Genomic DNA, 18,296 nt, shown 5'->3' with positions numbered 1-18,296 from the left:
GGAGTTATTTTGCTTGGAAGTGTGGAATGTCGTAGGAAAGTCGTAAAAGAGGGGAAATGAGTTTTCTTTTTGACAGCCAGCTCTGAGAAAGCATCGGTCTGGCTTAGATTTTTTTTTCTATTTGATCAGAAATTTGCAATTTTCGCATAAATTAGTGAAGGAATTGTGTGAAATAAATGATAAAGATTTGCCGGAAGGTAAAATATTTGCGGTAATGACATCCAACGGTGGCTATATAGATCGTTTCCTGAAACTTATCGGTTTTGATTTCCCGAAGGAAGAGGAATTTGGCGGTAGACGCAGGTAATTGCGGGACTTTCGGGCTTTTTTTTTCCTTAATCTTCCTGTTTGCAGTTGAATGAGGGTTTTTCATCGTTTCAGGCTCGATGATGAGGTGATGGAGATGCCAAAGTTTTCACGAATTGGAAGTACAACAGATGACGTTGTTTTTCCCAGAACGCCACAACTCGGTAAGATTTAATTTTTTTTACAGCTGTTCAGGGAGTTTCCAGAGCTTCCGGAAAGGTGGAAGGGTGTCTAAAATGTGGAATTTATCTTGCAGGAAAGTCAGAGAGTGTATCTCCGTTCATGCAGCGCTACCAAACGTCGGGATTTCCTGGTAAATCATCAGCATTGCCCACAAAGGATGACAGGAGGTCACTCTGGGCGGATATTGCACCGTCATCGTCATCTTTTGCCCAGGAGCAGTATGTGCGGAAGTTTACGAATCAACCACTCTACCTGGATCCGAATGTGGACATTGAAATTTCAGACGATGAGGATACAGCAACATACGTTCCCCGGAGAAGGAAGAGCTGTTTTGTTCCCTTTGAGAGATCTTCTACAAATGGGGAGTCGCTGAAATCCCCCACAGCACTGCAGAAGCCCATCCCGGCGCTCATTCCACGCTCAAGTGTCTCAGGCAATAAGATGCGACCAATTGAGCGAAGATCTCGCATTGCAGACATCCTCAAGAGACCCTCACAGGCGTTCACACAGCGCTCATCTGTCTTCACGGATTTCTCACACAAATTCCACACGTCCCACATGAAGAAACCCACGGGAATTTCCAAGGAAAATGTAAGATTTTTCCCCTTTTTTCAACAAAAGATTTTTTTTTATTAAAAAATGATTTTTTTCCAGAGACTTTCACGCACGCAAAAGATCATGAATTCCGTGCTGAAGGATTCATTCAATCTCACGCAGAAGAATAACTACAAGAAGCTCCTGGATGATATGTGTGCCCGCTCGTCGGGGACAAAGCAACGTTCCCTAATGGGGCCGGCGCCAAAGCCAAAAATTGTGGAAACAATAAATTTGGCTGATTTGGAATATTCCGACGATGAGGTGCAAATCACCTCTCCGAAATCCCCCACGAAGACATCAACGGTCCTCCAGGAGAGTATCAATAATTGCCGGAAGAAGACCCCCATTGTGGCACCACTGAATGCTGATAAATCCATCACACTCAGCTCTTCCGGATCAACGAGTCGCGTATCGACGCCGGAAATTCAGCCCGTCAACACGATGCTGCTGAAGGTGAAGAGTACACCGTGCTGCCAGACAGAGTGGCTGAGTAAGACGAACGAGATGCAATTGAAGCGTCGTGAGAAGCGTCAGAAGGACATACAGGAAGTGGAGAGTTTGTAAGTTTCCTTCGTTTTTAGCTGTGTTTCTTTCAGACACAACTTTTGTGTATCGAGCAAAATTGAAACTCATCAGATTGGGTTCAAACTTGGGATGAGCACGATTTTTTTTTTAGAGTTTAGAGCTAATTTGCAAGAGAACGGTAATAGAGAGAGTTGCGGTAAACGGCAAAGATTAAATATCGACCGGAAGACATCCGATTATGACGTCTAATCCACCCAGTCCGCCATTTTGAATAACCTCAAAATTTTGTTTTGCCTCTATCTCAGCCTCTCTTTTAGCTAAAAATCTGAAATTTTGATATGTTGTAGGGGGCATCAAGACCTTTCCAACGATACCTCATTTTCGAAAATCGGTCATGCCGTTTAGTCAATATGGCCGCCACAATTTTTCATCGAAAATCGAGAATAACTCGAAAACGGCTTGACCGATTTTGATCAACTCGGGCTCAAATGAAAGCTCTGAGCAAACTCTACAACTCTGTCAGCAAATTGAACTTTATACACTTTTTGAATACATTTTTTCTTCCCGGAACAGTTTGATGTACTTCCCGGAAAGTGCCATAAGTGCTTTGAAATTGTGTAGTCATTCTGCCCATTGCATCAAGAAGTTTCTAAGAGATCTTAGGAATCTCCTTTTCAACATCCGGTTGATCCTTGATTGCATTTAGGGGTCAAAATCTGAGTCTACAAAAATCCTTCACGCAAAGGAGACTTCCTAAATGGACAGATTTTGACCGCTAAATAAAATCAAGGATCAGCCGGGTGTTGAAAAGGAGTTTCCTAAAAACCCTTACTTCCTGATGCAATTGGTGGTCATCCTGCTGAACTTCCAAGCACTTATGGTACTTTCCGGGCTTTCCGAACACACATCATACTGTTTAGGGAAAAAAAGTGTATTGAAAAGTATACAAACTTCAAGTTGCTCTACAACTCTCTAGAACATCCGAAGTTTCAAAAGTGACCGCTAGGGGGCCAAAGATCAAAAACAAAATTTTTGGATCTTTTGGATGAATTTTCGATGAGTTTTCGATGAATATCTCGAAAACGCCATGATCGATTTACTTCAAATTTTGATATATTATAGCTGACTATAACATCTTTTTATAAAAAAAAAATTTTTTTAAAATTATATCGCCATTTTGAAAATATTGAGTTTTAACTTTGGACTGTCATATCTCGGTTTCTACAAGTCCGATCTTGATCAACTCAAGCGCAAATGAAAGGTTTCGTGAAACCCCACAAATACCTAGAATATTGCAACTTCGAGAAATGACCGCAAGAGGCGCTAAGATCAATATCGAAATTTTCGAAAATTTCAAAATCGAATTTCTCGAAAATGACATTATCGATTCACTTCAGATTTTAATATGCTATAGCTGAGGTTAAGACCTTTCCAACAATAGCTCAAAATCGAAAATCTATATGGAGCCGTTCCCGAGATATGGCGTTTTAAAGATTTCTTGAGGGATGACTTTTCAACTTTTCCCGACTTTGCGCGTATTTAAATGAATTTGCGTCCTAGTTTGCTCTCACAAAATTGGTACACTGAAAGAAACACAGCTCTCGTAAGCTTGGTCAGCTTACCAGTACGTTTTTTCTTCTTTCCGGAAGTGCGTTTGATTGAAAGAAAATTCATTTCAGAGCTATTAAATATGAAGCAGAACGGAAGAAGAGCGAGGCGGATTACTTCATTAGGAAGATGAGGGATATTGCAATCTCATCCGTTCCAATTGTTCTCGATGATTCCGATGAGGAGGAAGAATTTGTCCTGCCGGAATTGACACCGCAGCAACTAACGCTGGTCAGGGATGTGACACAACGGGGCTCCCCAACGCAGGTAAATTGTTTTTTTTTCTTTGCTACTCTTTGGTCAGAATTGAGGGTGAAAAAGAAATTAATTCCCTGCAGGTTATTATCTCGAAATTCAATCTCAACATCACCCGGAATGATTTGGGGACTCTTGTGGGGGATGCCTGGCTCAATGATGAGGTCATCAATTTCTACATGAACCTCCTGACGGAGCGGAGCACAAAGGCAGCCAATCTGCCGAAGGTCTACGCCATGAATACCTTCTTTGCGGTGCGCCTCCTCCAGGCGGGGCATGGGGGCGTCAAGCGGTGGACACGCAAAGTGGATATCTTTGCGCACGACGTAATCCCCGTTCCTGTGCACGTGAGCAACGTTCACTGGTGCATGGCGATCATTCACATGAAGAACCGCACGATACGCTACTACGACTCAATGGGGCAGCCCAATATGCGCATCCTCGACGCCCTGGAGCAGTACCTCAAGAGCGAATCGCTGGATAAGAAGCAGCAGCCATTCGACATGAAGGGCTGGGAGAAGGAGTGCATGGCAGATGCCCCGCGGCAGATGAATGGGAGTGATTGTGGGGTGTTTAGCTGTATGTTTGCGGAGTACATTACGCGGGGCAGTGAGATCACCTTCACGCAAGCCGATATGCCCTACTTCCGGCAGAAGATGATCCTCGAAATTGCCACTGGGCAGCTTCTTCTGTGAAATCTCTCCCACATCTCGACAGAGCCTCCAAGAAAACACTCAACATGCGTTTTTTTTTACAATTAATAAAAGAGAGAGATGAAGAGGAGGAGGAATATTGGCCAAGTGAGTTAAAAAAAAAAGAATAAACCAATTCATTTAATTTAATTGAAAGAAAAAAAATGATTTTTTTTATCATTTCGCTCCATTCTACAATTTTTAAGTTATTTTCGTTTTTTTTCTTCGTATAAAGAATTTCTTGTATAAATTAATTAAATAATAAAATAAAAAATATAAAATAGAAATACTCAAAGATTGTGATTTTGTTGTTTTTTTATGTTCTTTGTTCTTTCTGATCTTGAGAGTCCTTCGGAGCGTTTCTTTGTTTGGTTTGAAATTGGTTCAGGGACTATCGAGACATTAGGTGCAATTCACTGTCAGACAGTCTTAAGATTCCTTAAGAAAAACTTCAGTTTTGTTAATTTTTTAAAAGTTTTCTTAAGATTCTGCAAGTTTGCTTAAGATTTGTTAAGAAAAATCTTAACAATCTTATTTTTTTCCTAAGAAATCTTAAGTTTTTCAAGTAAATCGAACAAAATTTGATGATTTTTGCGAATTTCAATGCTTCAATACGATCAGAAAAAAAATAATTGAAAAATGCATTTTGCTCGAATTACTTAAGAAATCTTAAGTTTCGCTTAAGAAAACTTAAAAATCTTAATTTTTTCGTAGGATCATAAGTTTTTCTTTAAGGATTCTTAAGAAATCTTAAGGAAATTTAAGTCTTTTTAAGAAAACTTAAGTCTGTCTAACTAGTGAATTTCACCCAATGGGTTTTTAAGTATTTTAAGATTTTTTAAGTTTTCTTAAGAATGTGTTAGTTTTTCAAAAGATCTTAAGAATTCTTAAGAAAAGTTAAGACTTCTTTAGTCTTCTAAGATTTCTTAAGTTTTTTTTTAAGAATGTATATTTTTTGATGATTTTTAAGAATTCAGATGTCTTGAGAGGATCAAGAGTATTTTTTAAATTTAAGAAATAGAAAATTGTAATTGTGTTTGCAAAAATGGTAAATTGTCCAGCAAGAATTTTCCTAAATTCATGGAAAATTATCTCCCTGAGTGATTCTCCCCAGTAAGTACAATTTTCTTTTTCTTAAATTTAAAAAATGCTTTTGATCGTCTTAAGACATTAGAGTTCTTAAAAATCATCAAAAAATATACATTCTTAAAAAAAACTTAAGAAGTCTAAAGTTAAGAAAACTTAAGAAGTCTTAAGTTTTCTTAACTTTTCTTAAGAAATCTTAAGGATTCTTAAGAAAACTTAAGACTATCTGACTAGTGAATTTCACTCATTGTCCGGCATTCATTGCATTCAGAAGCTGTAAAATCTTATTGGTCAAATACGTCCTAATTGGCCTTAAAGGGTTACACGACAGCGGTAGGAAGAATGAGAAGAATTCAGTAAAAAAGACTAAAGATTTCTTTTCAGGTTTTTATTTAGGGTATTAGAACATTTTTTAATAATGAAAAAAAATACATTTAGAATAAAGAAATACAATTTGACATAATTTTCCTTAAAATTAAAAATATCATTTTGTGTGTATTGTTTATTTATTTTTTTATTTTTTTCACAAAGCATAATAAACATATCACATTATATATGTTGGTTAGTTTTACAATACAAGCTTCGCAAATACTTTATTAATATCGTTGGAATCAAAATGAATCAATATTAAAGATATCTATGGCAAATATTGTCCCTTTGTGCCACTCTTTTGTATTCTTCCAGAGATGTTCCACCAAAGTGGGGACTTCTAGTTAATAAACCCAAAAGATTTGGTTGAATCTTTCTAATAAAATCCAATAATTGATATTCATTTTTATAAGTGCAAAAATGATAAAGAATTGAATTGTTATCATACAAAATAAATTTCTGCCTGTCATTTTTAAATATTTCAGTGTAATTAGATAACACTTGATTGTACACAAAAGAATTTCGCCCAAATATTTTGAGACATTTGTAGAAGTCGTCGCTACTCAGAACGTAACACACATCGTTTATGAATTCCTCAAAAGTTATATCCATATTACATTTCCTACATTTCCTTGCTGTAGATATTAAAAATTCGCATGTTTTTATGTGATCCCGCTCATGTTCTGGGACATCATGGATTTCGGGTAAGAAATTTGTAAAGTTAGTAAATTGATAATTTTTCCATATTAACCAAAAAATTTTATTTTTTGTCTTATCATACATAATCCATTCGCAATTATTTGCAAATAATTTTAAAAGCAGTAGGAAAAAATCGTTGCTTGCAATCCAATGTTTTTCAACTTTTTTATATACTTTGATGAATGTTTCAAAATCTTCATTGATTCTCATTTTCTGGATTAAATCTGTTTTGAAAATGCGCGATATTTCCTCAAATAGTCTACAATCAGAATATTTTTTTTTCTCTAATTCATCAACAAGTTGTAGCTTGTCAGTGATTTCCCCGATTCGCCAGTCATGAGAGATATTCATCCAAAATGTTTCTTTAATTTTGAAAAACTTCAATCCATCTAGCCCAAAATTCTTCCAAAGAAATCTGATTATAATTTCAAGTTCTTCAATGAACTCATAATAGAAGAAATAGTGAGTAACAAAAGTGAAAAACTTCAAAAATTTCTCTCTTTTTTCGTAGTCCTTGTTTGGAATATTGATCAATATTTTATTTTCTTTAATCTGATTAACTATGGGGGTACATAGAAAATCAGATAGTGCAAGAAGTTGGTCATCATCCTCAGTATTTTGGAGTTTTTCAATATTACTTTCCAAATTTTCTACTAACTTTTCAGCTAGAAAATATTCTGCAAAAGTACGATGTATGAAAACAAACTGATCGGCATCAGTTGATTCCATTAGGTCATTAAGCTTTCTAAGAAAGCCCTGTGCAAGAATTTCTGCCTCTGTAAGTTTCTGCAATTGTGGAAGAACTATTTCCATTCTCATTTCTTTCACAGCTACGTGAGAATAGAACAATTTTAAATCCTTCTTTGTTCTTTGACTTCTTTGAATGGCCAAATTGTTAGTTGGGTCAACTCTTTCTTTTTCTCTCATATAATTCTTAAAAGATATTTCAAAGATTTCATTGAAAATCCACGAAATACCAATATGGTTGTTTTCTTCTAGGATACTCTGAGGATTTTCTGAGTTTTCCACCATGAGGAAAGCAATATCTGAAAGCATTCTCAGATAAAGAGGAAATCGTTCGAACCGCTTTGACTTTCTCTTGAAATTTGAGTTAATTATCATGAGGTCCAGAATTTTTTTAAATGAAGAAAATGATCCTTCATTGGGCCTCTGTTTCGTGGATTGGCGTGATTCAATTTTGTATTTGTACTCATAGTATTTTTGGATAAAACTTTTTTGTTGGTCATTAGAGTATTCACAAATTTGAATTTTTTCAAAATTTTTGAGTTCTTTCAGAACTTTTTCACTGTGCGGGCGTCCAGAAATAACGACTTTTACCTTTAATTCAACCAATTTTTGAATGAAATTGAAAACAACTTCCTCGTATGATGGCATAATTTCATCAAAACCATCAAAAATAAGAGTTATGGGAGGACATTCGAGTGTTAAGTAGTACTCAACAAGTTCTCGATCCAATGAGGAATCTTTTTGGAATGATAGGAAGTTATCAAGTAGAAAGTCTTTTGCTTGTTTCACAGTGAACTCTTGTTTTTGGCCAAAATAACTTCCATGCAAGTTCAATTCAATAAATTCAACCCAATATTCGGAATTATTTCTTTTAAATAAATTGGCCATTTGTTTCAGTGTGAATGATTTGCCCAATCCTGGTTGACCTTTGACAATACACCGGGAATATATCCGGAAAATATCAACTTTCATCTTATTTTGAGGATCGCTGTCCTTCTGGAAATCTCTTTCAATGTAAGGATGAGAGTTGACGGGCATCTTTTTGCCAATTTTAACGGTCTTTTTGTCACAGAAAATAGCAAAGAACTTTTCCATTAATGCTTTGTATTCCTTTGATTCATTATTTGGGATTTGTTTCAACTTTAACTGAAAATCTTGAACTTTTATAATCTTTTCATCAAATTCTTGTTTTGCCTTTCGTGTAAGTTTATCGTAAGAAAATGGCGGAACTTCAGCGGAAGAAGAAAGCCCTCCAATCTTCCCAACATAATAAATATTTGCCTTCTCCACTAAAGCATTACGTTGCATTTCCTTATCAACTAAAACTACGATAGTTCTTTCATTTTCCTCATAAAATTTCAAACATTCAATATGGAAGTCATTGAGCTTTGAGATAGGAACCAAAATGGCGTCTTCGTGCGTCATTTTGATTGAATGCAAAACTCTCAATGCATTCAAATTCACATTTCTTTCACATTTTATGAACTTGGAAGCATTTCGCAATTTTTCCCATGATTCTTTCAAGAATTGACTCTCAAATTCAACTAATAACTCTATCTCTGAGAGAAATGAGTCAGAAATTCCTTGGAAATCAGCCTCAAGCACAGAACTTCTTAGAAATGCCTCAAAAGTAGTCTCGTTAAGAGCTTTTCGTGTTTTTGTTGCTTTTTCAAATCTAACCGAATTCGTTGTTCGCTTTTGCATCGCTTCGAAAAATGTTTCCTTATTTACAACGTTCACATCATTTAATAAATTTTTGAGAATATGCAAAAAATTTTCTTCTTTTGGCACTTGTGTTATAAATAATAGACGATCAATTATATCCTGAAGTTTTTGTCTTGGGATATTTAAATTTCTTTGAAGATCATTCAAAATTCCTTCAAATCCTCTAAATTGAAGATCTATTTGCGATATTTTCGCCCCTGATTCTATCAAAAGATTTGAAATACTCAGAATCATTTGATTTTCTTCCATTCTGGCTGACTTAAATCTGATATTTCGCATGTTCACATTCAACGAAGAAGTTGTTACAATAATAAATCGTACCTCTTTTCCTTGAATGTCCTTTAGAAATTTCAAAATGCCTTGTACGTGCTTCTCCAGGTTAATTCTTCCAGTCGATTCCAAGAAATCACTTTCGGTAATTTGTATTTCGTCTCTTAGAACGAATTTTGACTGCATCGGGATCAAGTAGTTCTTTCCGTTCAACTCAAAGTTGCAGACAACGTCGTCGAATTTTGTAAAATGGTCAACTTCGTATCCAACAGAGAACTTCTGGCACTTCATCTGTCTCAGCTTTGCGCAACAGTAGACCATTAATTGCTTCTGAAACTCAAACCCACCTTCTGTGCAATTGGATTTGTAGGATTTTCCGCTCAAGAAATCCATTTTTCCTTCCTCAAATCACTGTTATTTAAATACGAAAAGGAACAAAGTTGATATTTTTCTCACAAACTACATTTTCAATATTTTTTAGTTGAAATCAATTTTTAACTTACATTTTAGTTTTTCACTTAAATAGAAATAGAAGTATTTGAGAATAAGTTTCTCGTTCAAAATTTACTTTCGAACTAAAGTGTAGTAAGACTTTGGAAGGCCTTAAATAGTTCTTGTAGCTTTTAAGCGAATCATTCGTATTTTTCTTGTGAATAACACGCTAATTTATCATGTAAGTTCAAAATTTGTTGTGGGAGTTCATACCGATAAAATATTATTATTCATAGCACATTGGAAAAACTAATAATGAGCAATATTATAATCAAACTAATCAAACTTTTATTGTATAAAAATTTAAAGATCTTTTAAAAAAAAAACATTTAACCAAAATTAAATTTTTTTATGGGATAAGGAAAATAATTTATTCATAACTTCAATATGAACAGATTAAAAAAAGAAAACTTTTCAGATCACTGCAAAAAAATTCGTTTGAAAAAGTTAAAAATAAGAGAAAGGGTTATTAACCAACGATTAAGATAAAAAATATGTGCAAAGAATATTTTATTTTAGCATTAAATCATAAATAACTTTTTAAAGAATAACAAGTTTATGGGAAAACCCTCATTTGAGAAACTGGGGCTTGCGTAATCTTCGACAAAGAATTATCAAAAATCATGCATTAAATGTAGAGGAACGTGGCCAAATTCGGACCTTCAAAGGTTCGTGCAGAGTGAGGAAAAAATGGTGTAAAATAAAAAGCAATATTTTTAAATTTGGTATCACATTTAAGCCCATTTAATGCTCTTTTTACACCCATAACTTTCTACATTTAAAGTTTCATCAGTTTTAAGTAAAAACGGATTGAAAAAGATCTTCAATAGAGGTCCGAATCGGGCCACGCTCCTCTATTATTTAATTATTAAAAATTTTTCTTTATTATATAGATTATTAAAATTAAAACTTAATTCTGTTATCGTTAATAGTTTTTGACAAATTTTTGCTGACTTTTCCCAGCTGATCTCAGTGGGAAATTTTTATTATTTTAGGGAAGTTCTGAATCATTTTCGATTTTTATTCTTTTAATTCCTGATGTCATGATTCAAAGGGAAATGAATAAACTCACATATGAGATTGTTGGGTCATCTGAAACTTTAACGACCAATAGACGAAATTTGATCTTTGATTTTATAAATCAATTTCTCAAATTCTTACCTTTAATTTTGGAACATTAATGTTGCATATAAGAGATGTTTTGAACTTGAAGAACTTTCCACAGAAGATCACCCAACATCTAAACCTTTAACGAATTATTAAATATAAGTTAAAAAAAATAAAACTTCAATGAAAAAGCTTCGATAAATCCTCTTTATTTCGAATAAAAAAACTCAGCTTAAATCCTTTGAAATAGCAGACAAAACAAAAAGGAAACAATCAATCAATTTTATTGATAAATCATTTTATTTTTGGAAAACATTTAAAGGCAAAACAGAAATACAACTTTAAATAAATCTATTCAACCATTTTTTTTGTCTCTTTTTATTGAATAAAAATTGTCTTATTTTCATTTTTTTGTCATTCACTTGGAAGTTCCTGAAAACTTGCCTATATATTTATTTATTTATTTCAAAGATTTTCTATCATTACATTTTCTCTTTTTAAAGTTTTTTTTTGGTATTTTCCTATGCGCAAAACTTCAATTTGTGTTTAATTATAATAGAAAGTCAAGTCTAAATTTACGAAGTGCTTCTTATTTATTAGGCAATAAACTTTATGGGTTTTTTTTTTGTTAATTATGGGAGCAATTTTGGACAAAATAAAAAACAAAATATTTTGAAAATACAAAATATTTTGACATTAAATGTAATTTTGCACAAAATATTTCTCTAAAACTTTTGTCAATCTCTCCACAAAAGAAATTTTTGCAATTTTAGGTACAATAATAGGTGAAATATTTTGAAAAACTTAAAAATTTTGACGTTTAATGCAATTTTAGACAAAAGACAAAAGATTTTTTGTGTCAATCTTTTGACAATCTTGTGAGAACGTCTCCACAAAAGATTTTTATAGGAGAATTGTAATTTTGCACAAAATAATTTATACATTACACAAGAAATATTTTGTGTTTTACAAGCATCTCGTCGAGGTGCTTTTATAAAATCAAAATCTTTTGTCAAACTGGTGTTTACGCGTTGCATTTTTTAAAAGTTTTCTGTCATGTTTCTCGAAATAGGGATAATAATGCAATTTCGGGTAATTGTGAAGCTTTGTGCAAAGGGAATTTGTGGAATGATATGAAATTCAGCCAATTTAGCTGTGTCCATTTTCCCTTTTAGCGGTGTTGGGCAAAAATGTTATGGAGAATTTCTCTGTCTTTCCGGCAAAAATTTGGGAGATCGCTGACAAGTTCTAACCCTATATAATCAGGATTTTGGATCAGAGATCCCTTCCCTATGTTCCCGATGCGACTTCTTATGTGCAAAAACGAAATATGTAGGGCTAATTAATGCAATAAAATATGAGTCAATCAATTCATGTAAAAGAGAATCATATCAGAGTGACTCATTAACATTTTCTTGGTGTAATGAAAATCGAACTGATGAGTTAAAGCCAGATGGTTTTTTGATCTTCCCAACATCCTTAGGGTACCAAATAGACTACACGCATGCTTGACTTAATTTCCCTAAAAATTAATTCAGTTCAGATTGTTCAATTGCCCCAAACGTAAACATAACCTAATAGGAATGTTATCTTCTTCTTATTTTTTCCATCTGAAACTCTCCACTCGAAAGAAAAAACACGTCACAAAAGACGACAAAATATATCAAAAGTCTCCCAAAAGATATTTTATTCAAAATTGCTCTTCATAAAATGTCTTTTGTAGACTTCACAAAAGACAAAATATATTTTATTTTGTCCAAAATTGCTCCCTATATTTACTTGTCTTTTTTTTCTTTTATTAATTCTTACTATGTATATATCTTATGCAACCTATATTCTCGCCCTGCAACCACAACTTTTGAGAAAACTTCTTCGTCTTTTTTTTTAGGGAAGTTTTGCACAAAATTATATTCTTTTCAAGTATCATCGCACGTGTTTCAGTTTTGGGGAGGGATTTGTTAGGGGAAAAGGGGGTAGTGTGTGGGGGAGGATAAAGTTTTTGCTTTTTTTTGCCGTGTGAAAAGGCAGGAAAAGTTTAGTTTGTGGGCTCTTCCTTTGGCTGTGTGTGTGTGAGAGGTGGATGATTTTTGGGACAGAAATTTTCATTTTTCTTCCTCTTCTATGTTGTATGTAGCAAACCAACCCCATGGATGGGTGGGAGGGTGATGGTGGTTTGGGGAAAAAGTTTCCACGACTAATGAGCGGAAAAGTTTTTTCACTGCGTTTGTCGGTCATAAAGTTTCCACGTTTTTATTTTATTTTATCATGTCACATCATTTTGTGTTTTATTTCATTCCGCACCAGTTTCAAGAGCAACATAGAGGGGGAATGTGAGGACAAAGGGTGTTTATCTGTCGAATATTTCGATTAATTTTACCGAATCATCTAAATCTTGCCGAATAATCCGAATCTCAACGAACAATCTGAGTTTTCTTGACGAATAGTTCGAATTTTTAGAATAATCCGAATTTTTACGAATAATTTAAATCTCAACGAATTTTAACGAATTTTCTGAATCTTAACGAATAATCTGAATTTTAACAAATTATCTGAATTTTAACGAATTATCTGAATCTTAACGAATAATCTGAATTTTGACGAATAATCTGAATTTTAACAATATCTGAATTTTAACGAATTTTCTGAATCTTAACGAATAATCTGAATTTTAACAAATTTTCTGAATCTTAACGAATAATCTGAATTTTAACAAATTATCTGAATTTTAACGAATTATCTGAATCTTAACGAATAATCTGAATTTTGACGAAAAATCCTAATTTCCCTAACGAATAATCTTAATCTTAGCAAATAGTCTGAATCTTCTCGAAGAATAATCCGAATTATGGTGAATATTCAGAATCTTGACGAATAATCAGAATTTTCTTTGCGAATAGTTAGAATTTTGAAAATAATCTGAATATCCTTGATGTATAATATGAATCTTGACGAATTCTGAATTTTGACGAATAATCCAAAACTCAACGAATACTCCGTATTTTACCGAATAGTCCGAATCTAATTGGCAAATCATCCGAAAAATCTGAATCTTTACGAATAATCAAAGTCTCTTGGAATAATCTAAATCTTAACGAATAAACCGAATCTCGACGAATAATTCGAATATTTTCACTCAGATAAACACCCCTTGTGTGGGGGTGTGAGACCAATTGGCTGAAGAGATTATGTACGAATGGGAGGGGTGGTGGGTGGTTTGAAGAAGAAAATTCGTGCATTTTGTATCAAGGAAGGAGAATCTGTTGGTCGAGATTTCGCCTCAATCCAGCAGAGATCTTCCTCACCATTGTCTTTCGGCGATGAATGGTATTAATCTGCACTGGTGGGTGACTGTTTGGGGGAGGTTTAACAAAGACACAGAAAAAGACGAAAGAAAAAAAAACGAAATGAGTGGAAAAAGTGAAAAGCGCGCGAACTGTGTGTGATTTTGCGGAAATGTTGTTTTGACGATTTTATTAACAACAAAGAAAAAAAAACAACGCCTATCTCCTAAACAAAAGGAAAGACAGGAAAAGTTTTTACATAAAATACCATCCCCCTCGTGACTTGCTCTTGCTGTTATTTCCCCTAAAACTCATCCACTGGGGTTTATCTTTTTTTTTTTCACTTTAATACATTTTATTTTTTTTTTTTGGGGGGGTGGGTGGGCACCCACATTTCCCCCGAATTTTCTGGGTGTCTCTCAACTTGTCACGAAAGAGGATCAGCGCGGAGTATTTATTCTAATATAAAGAGGGTTGATTTTAATACGTTCCATTGAAATCTATATAGAAAGCTAAAACTTGTCTAAATACAATTAATCATATTTTTGTAATTTTTCATCCTCATGTCCTACTCTCTTAAATATTTACTTTCGCTTATTAAAAATTTTCTTTTTGCAACTTCACTGTGCTATGTAGTTGCTCCTGAGGAGTAAAAGTGGCACAAATATTTACAAAATTTTAATTCTTTTTGTTAGAAATAAAATTCTTAGGAAAAATGTTTTAAAATTGAAGTTTTTCTTTAAGAATTCAATTTTGTTTGTGTGGAAATTAAAGCCTAAAAAGAAAGCTTTTAAGTGTTCGATGTTTCGCAGATGATTGTCTACTTCATCAGGTTTTTGATTTGAAGAGTTTTTGGATTAGAAAAAAAAAATAAAATTAATTTTAAAGAATTTTTAGTCTTTTAAATGATTTTTTAAAAGAAAAATTGAAATTAAGAAAATTCAAAATTTTGTAGACTTGAAAAAGATTTTATTTCAAAATCTGTTTTAACGGTTTTAACATATTGATTATTTATAAATTAGTTATTTCCTTAATTCTGTATTATATGTATATTTATTAGTTAATTAAAAGATTTTTTTTTTTAATTTTTCCTTATTTTTAATCAATTTTAAAGCTTTCAACTTAAACTAAAATTCAAATTTTGGAATAAAGATTTCAAGATCCTAATTTCTTGATTGAAGAAACAATTTATCTGATTAATTTTTAAAGAATAATTCAAACTAAACATTTTTACTGTCCAGTCTAGAATAATTATCTTTAGAACCCAAAAAAATAAAACTGATTGAAAAATATGTTTTTGTGTTTAATTTAAATATTTTAATATCAAATAATTATAAAAATTTGATCTTAAACAAGCCCAATTCTTAAAGAAAAATTCCCAATAAATTTTCTTCAAGATGTGCCCGACTACCCATCAGGAGCGTATGTCCAGTGTCTTGTTCTCTTTCATTCTAGCGCAAAATTTGAGGCTTTTCGAGGGGATTTGGGTCGTTTTTTCAGACTCAGAGTGTGTGTGTGAATGCTATATTTTAATATTTTATTTGCCCATCATTTTCTCTTCTTAATTGGTGTTCTCCTTTTTCTCGTTCAATTAATTACGTAATTAGTACTTTCTTACAGTTTTTTTTGGCAATTTTTCTCTCTATTGATCTTCTTTCTCTTTTTTTTTGATAAATATATTTAAGTATTATTTTTTTTAATTATAATATAGAAATGTTGCGTTGTCTCTAGAAAATTTCTTTTGCGAGGGGGGGAGGACCATCATCGGTGATAAATCGATTGTGGAGAAATTGACAAAAATTTATTAAATTTCCTACAATTATGGGGTATTTTATTTCTTCTTCTTTTCTCCACGTTTCGCGCTTCTTCTCTCCCCCGCGTTTCACTACCACCCATTATTTTTTTTTATTATTTTCTCTTACCTTCTTTTTACAATCGCTCCCTCACAGGCGATACACACAGGTCCTTAGCCGAGGATCTTCTTCAAGTATGACACTGAGTCGGGTTTTGTGAGAGATCGCCGACGATTTGGCCGGTAGGGATGGTAATTTTCGATGTTGGAGAAACTATTCTCGTAGTCAAGACGTCGCTGGGCGAGAAGGTAGTTGCTGCTCGATGGGGAGAGTGTTGTCTCCTGCACCGTCGCCGTGGAAGTTGATTTGTCACCATGCGTTGTGTCGGCACTCGCATCCTCCGTGATGCCATCGCGACCACTCTCACCATCACTCCCAGTGGGACCAGATGGTGCCACGGATGGCTCCCTGTGCTGGGAAGGAGATGGTGGTGATGAGGTGACTTCCTGAATTAATTCCGACTTGTCGGTGATTGCGCCATTGTTCACGGGCGGTGAGACCGTTGGTGATGAAGATGGTAAATCACCTGAAACGAAGGGGAAGAGACGCACAATGTGCAAACATCCATGTCTGTGTCTACGTATCCCTCCACACGCAATCAACACAGGATTTAGGGACATCATTACGAGGGATTTTCTCACTAATTTACAGGGAAAAGAAGTCCTCTAAATCACTTTGTGTTGAAATTCTAAAAGCCAAAATTCCCTTATTTTATTCATTTTTCACATAATTTTTAAATTTATAATCAAATTTAAAACGGCAAATAAAATTGAAATAAAAAAGAAATAAAAATTAAAGCTACATCCATTTCAATGATAACATTGATAAATGATTTAATTAAATTGAATCGACAAAACATTTTGCAAAATTGTAGGTAAATTTAATCTGCTAAATTGATTTATTTCCCAACATGCTTAACAAAGAGATTTAGTACAACAGTTCCCTCACCCTTTTTTTTTGGAAAAAAAACGTCCATATTTATTTAAATCACATTGAAAATTAATCGATGAATGAATTATTAAACTCTAAAAGCATTTAATTGTCATTTAACCACATTTTGGTGGGAGCTTTTTAGAGGAGACTGGGCTAGAGTTTCCTGTATAATAAATGTATTTTTTTTAATATTAAAAAGGAGAATTTATTATAAGGAATTAAGAGGGAATTGGCGTGAAATTTAGACGATGAAATAAGAGATTTCCACCTTCTAATTAACACAAAAAAATAGAATTTTCCGCTCTAGGAAAAGTTTAATTATTTCTAAACTTTCAAGGCTCTACAAATCATTTTTTAATGTTAATCGGGGTTAAAAAATATTCTATATATTCATCAGGGGCGTAGCGAGGGGGGGGGGTTTGGGGGTTATAGCCCCCCCTCAAGCCAAATTAACTCAAAAACAGTTTGACCAAGTATCAAAAAAATCGCTAAAATTTTCGATTTTGGGATCGTTTTTTCTCATTTTCTTTTATCTAAACATTCACAATTTACATTTTACTTAATATCAATAAATGTCTAAAAGAAAAAAAAACAAGAATTTAGAGCTACCAATATACTATTAATGGGCCTTATTCAGCGACCAAGAAACCCTTGAAATTCGCTTGAAATCTTGAAATTTCAGTACAAAATTCAAAGATTTCAAGGGTTTCTTGGTCGCTGAATTAGGCCCAATAGCCACAAAAATTTTAATTTTCTACTTCACTGATCAGAAAGTTTCTTGAAATTTTTTTTTATTTATTTATTTATTATTATTATTATTATTTTTTTTTTGAAAAGAGTCACTCAAAATCCATTTGATATTGGATGAAATTCATTAGTCAGACAGACTTAAGTTTTCTCAAGAAATACTTAGATTTTTTAAAAGTTTTCTTAACCCTTTAAGGTTTTTTGGGTCATACGCTGACCCAAACGTGAAACATTTTATTCTTTCAATTATTTATGAATGTAATTGTTTTTCCATGTTACAAATGCATCAAATTCATGCATAAGGGGTCAAAGAAGACGTTCTGAGTGAGAAAAGTCCTCTAAAAATATTCATAGAATAAAAATCGCGATAAAAGAGCGCATGTTTCAATGTTTTTATGTTTCACGTTGGACGTTAAAGGGTTAAAAATGTGTTAAGTTTTCAAAAGATTTCTTACGAATCCTTAAGGAAAAACTTAAGATCGTAAGAAAAATTTTAAGATTTTTAAACTTTCTTAAACGAAACTTAAGATTTCTTAAGTAAATCGAGCAAAATGCATTTTTCGATGACATTTTCTGCTCGTCTTGAGTCTTGAGGCATTGAAATTCGTAAAAATCATCACAATCGATCTAAAAAAATACTTGTCATCGTTTTTTAAAAAAATCGGAAACTTATAAAATGTCGTATATTCGATTTAAAATTGAAATCTTTAAGGTTGAGACGATTTAAGTTCAAACAAAGAGTAAAATTCTCTAATAAATCAGTCTTAGGATTTCTTAATTTTTCTTAAGATTTTTCAAGTTTTCTCAAAAAATCTTAAGAT

At 33.2% G+C, this 18,296-nt stretch overlaps 3 protein-coding genes across 4 annotated transcripts in view; 1 reads left to right on the top strand and 2 right to left on the bottom strand.

Moving 5' to 3' along the window:
- The first annotated feature begins 33 nt into the window (after positions 1 to 33).
- On the top strand, positions 34 to 4,461 carry LOC129788599 (sentrin-specific protease-like). The gene is made up of 6 exons (XM_055824802.1): positions 34 to 303; positions 382 to 470; positions 563 to 1,080; positions 1,144 to 1,646; positions 3,291 to 3,486; positions 3,558 to 4,461. The coding sequence occupies exons 1-6, from the start codon at positions 215 to 217 to the stop codon at positions 4,167 to 4,169; spliced, it is 2,007 nt and encodes a 668-aa protein (XP_055680777.1). The 5' UTR covers positions 34 to 214; the 3' UTR covers positions 4,170 to 4,461.
- Positions 4,462 to 5,625: 1,164 nt separating this feature from the next.
- LOC129788598 (uncharacterized) lies at positions 5,626 to 9,642 on the bottom strand. Its single transcript, XM_055824801.1, has 2 exons — positions 9,566 to 9,642; positions 5,626 to 9,473 (listed from the first exon to the last, which is right to left on the bottom strand). Exon 2 carries the CDS (start codon positions 9,453 to 9,455, stop codon positions 5,880 to 5,882), a length of 3,576 nt encoding a protein of 1,191 aa, XP_055680776.1. The 5' UTR covers positions 9,456 to 9,473; positions 9,566 to 9,642; the 3' UTR covers positions 5,626 to 5,879.
- A 1,300-nt stretch (positions 9,643 to 10,942) lies between these two features.
- The window catches only part of LOC129788589 (uncharacterized), a 95,401-nt gene continuing 88,047 nt past the window's right edge, over positions 10,943 to 18,296 (bottom strand). For both annotated transcript variants that reach the window (XM_055824789.1, XM_055824787.1), the window contains exon 7: positions 10,943 to 16,321. In XM_055824789.1, coding sequence (XP_055680764.1) covers positions 15,909 to 16,321 — 413 coding nt within the window. In that variant the 3' untranslated portion in view covers positions 10,943 to 15,908. The remainder of the gene's footprint in view (positions 16,322 to 18,296) is intronic.

Source organism: Lutzomyia longipalpis, chromosome 2, assembly GCF_024334085.1.
Source record: "Lutzomyia longipalpis isolate SR_M1_2022 chromosome 2, ASM2433408v1".
In the NCBI taxonomy this organism is placed as follows: domain Eukaryota; kingdom Metazoa; phylum Arthropoda; class Insecta; order Diptera; family Psychodidae; genus Lutzomyia; species Lutzomyia longipalpis.
The sequence above is the reverse complement of the archived record's forward strand: the minus strand, read 5'-3'. Positions and strand labels throughout refer to the sequence as shown.

Excerpts from the sequence above, each read along its gene's own strand:
- LOC129788599 (XM_055824802.1), top strand. The coding sequence starts at position 215 with ATGACATCCAACGGTGGCTATATAGATCGTTTCCTGAAACTTATCGGT. Across the intron at positions 304-381 it reads GAATTTGGCGGTAGACGCAG|GCTCGATGATGAGGTGATGG; the intron begins GTAATTGCGGGA and ends TCATCGTTTCAG. Across the intron at positions 1,647-3,290 it reads ATACAGGAAGTGGAGAGTTT|AGCTATTAAATATGAAGCAG; the intron begins GTAAGTTTCCTT and ends AATTCATTTCAG.
- LOC129788598 (XM_055824801.1), bottom strand. The coding sequence starts at position 9,455 with ATGGATTTCTTGAGCGGAAAATCCTACAAATCCAATTGCACAGAAGGT.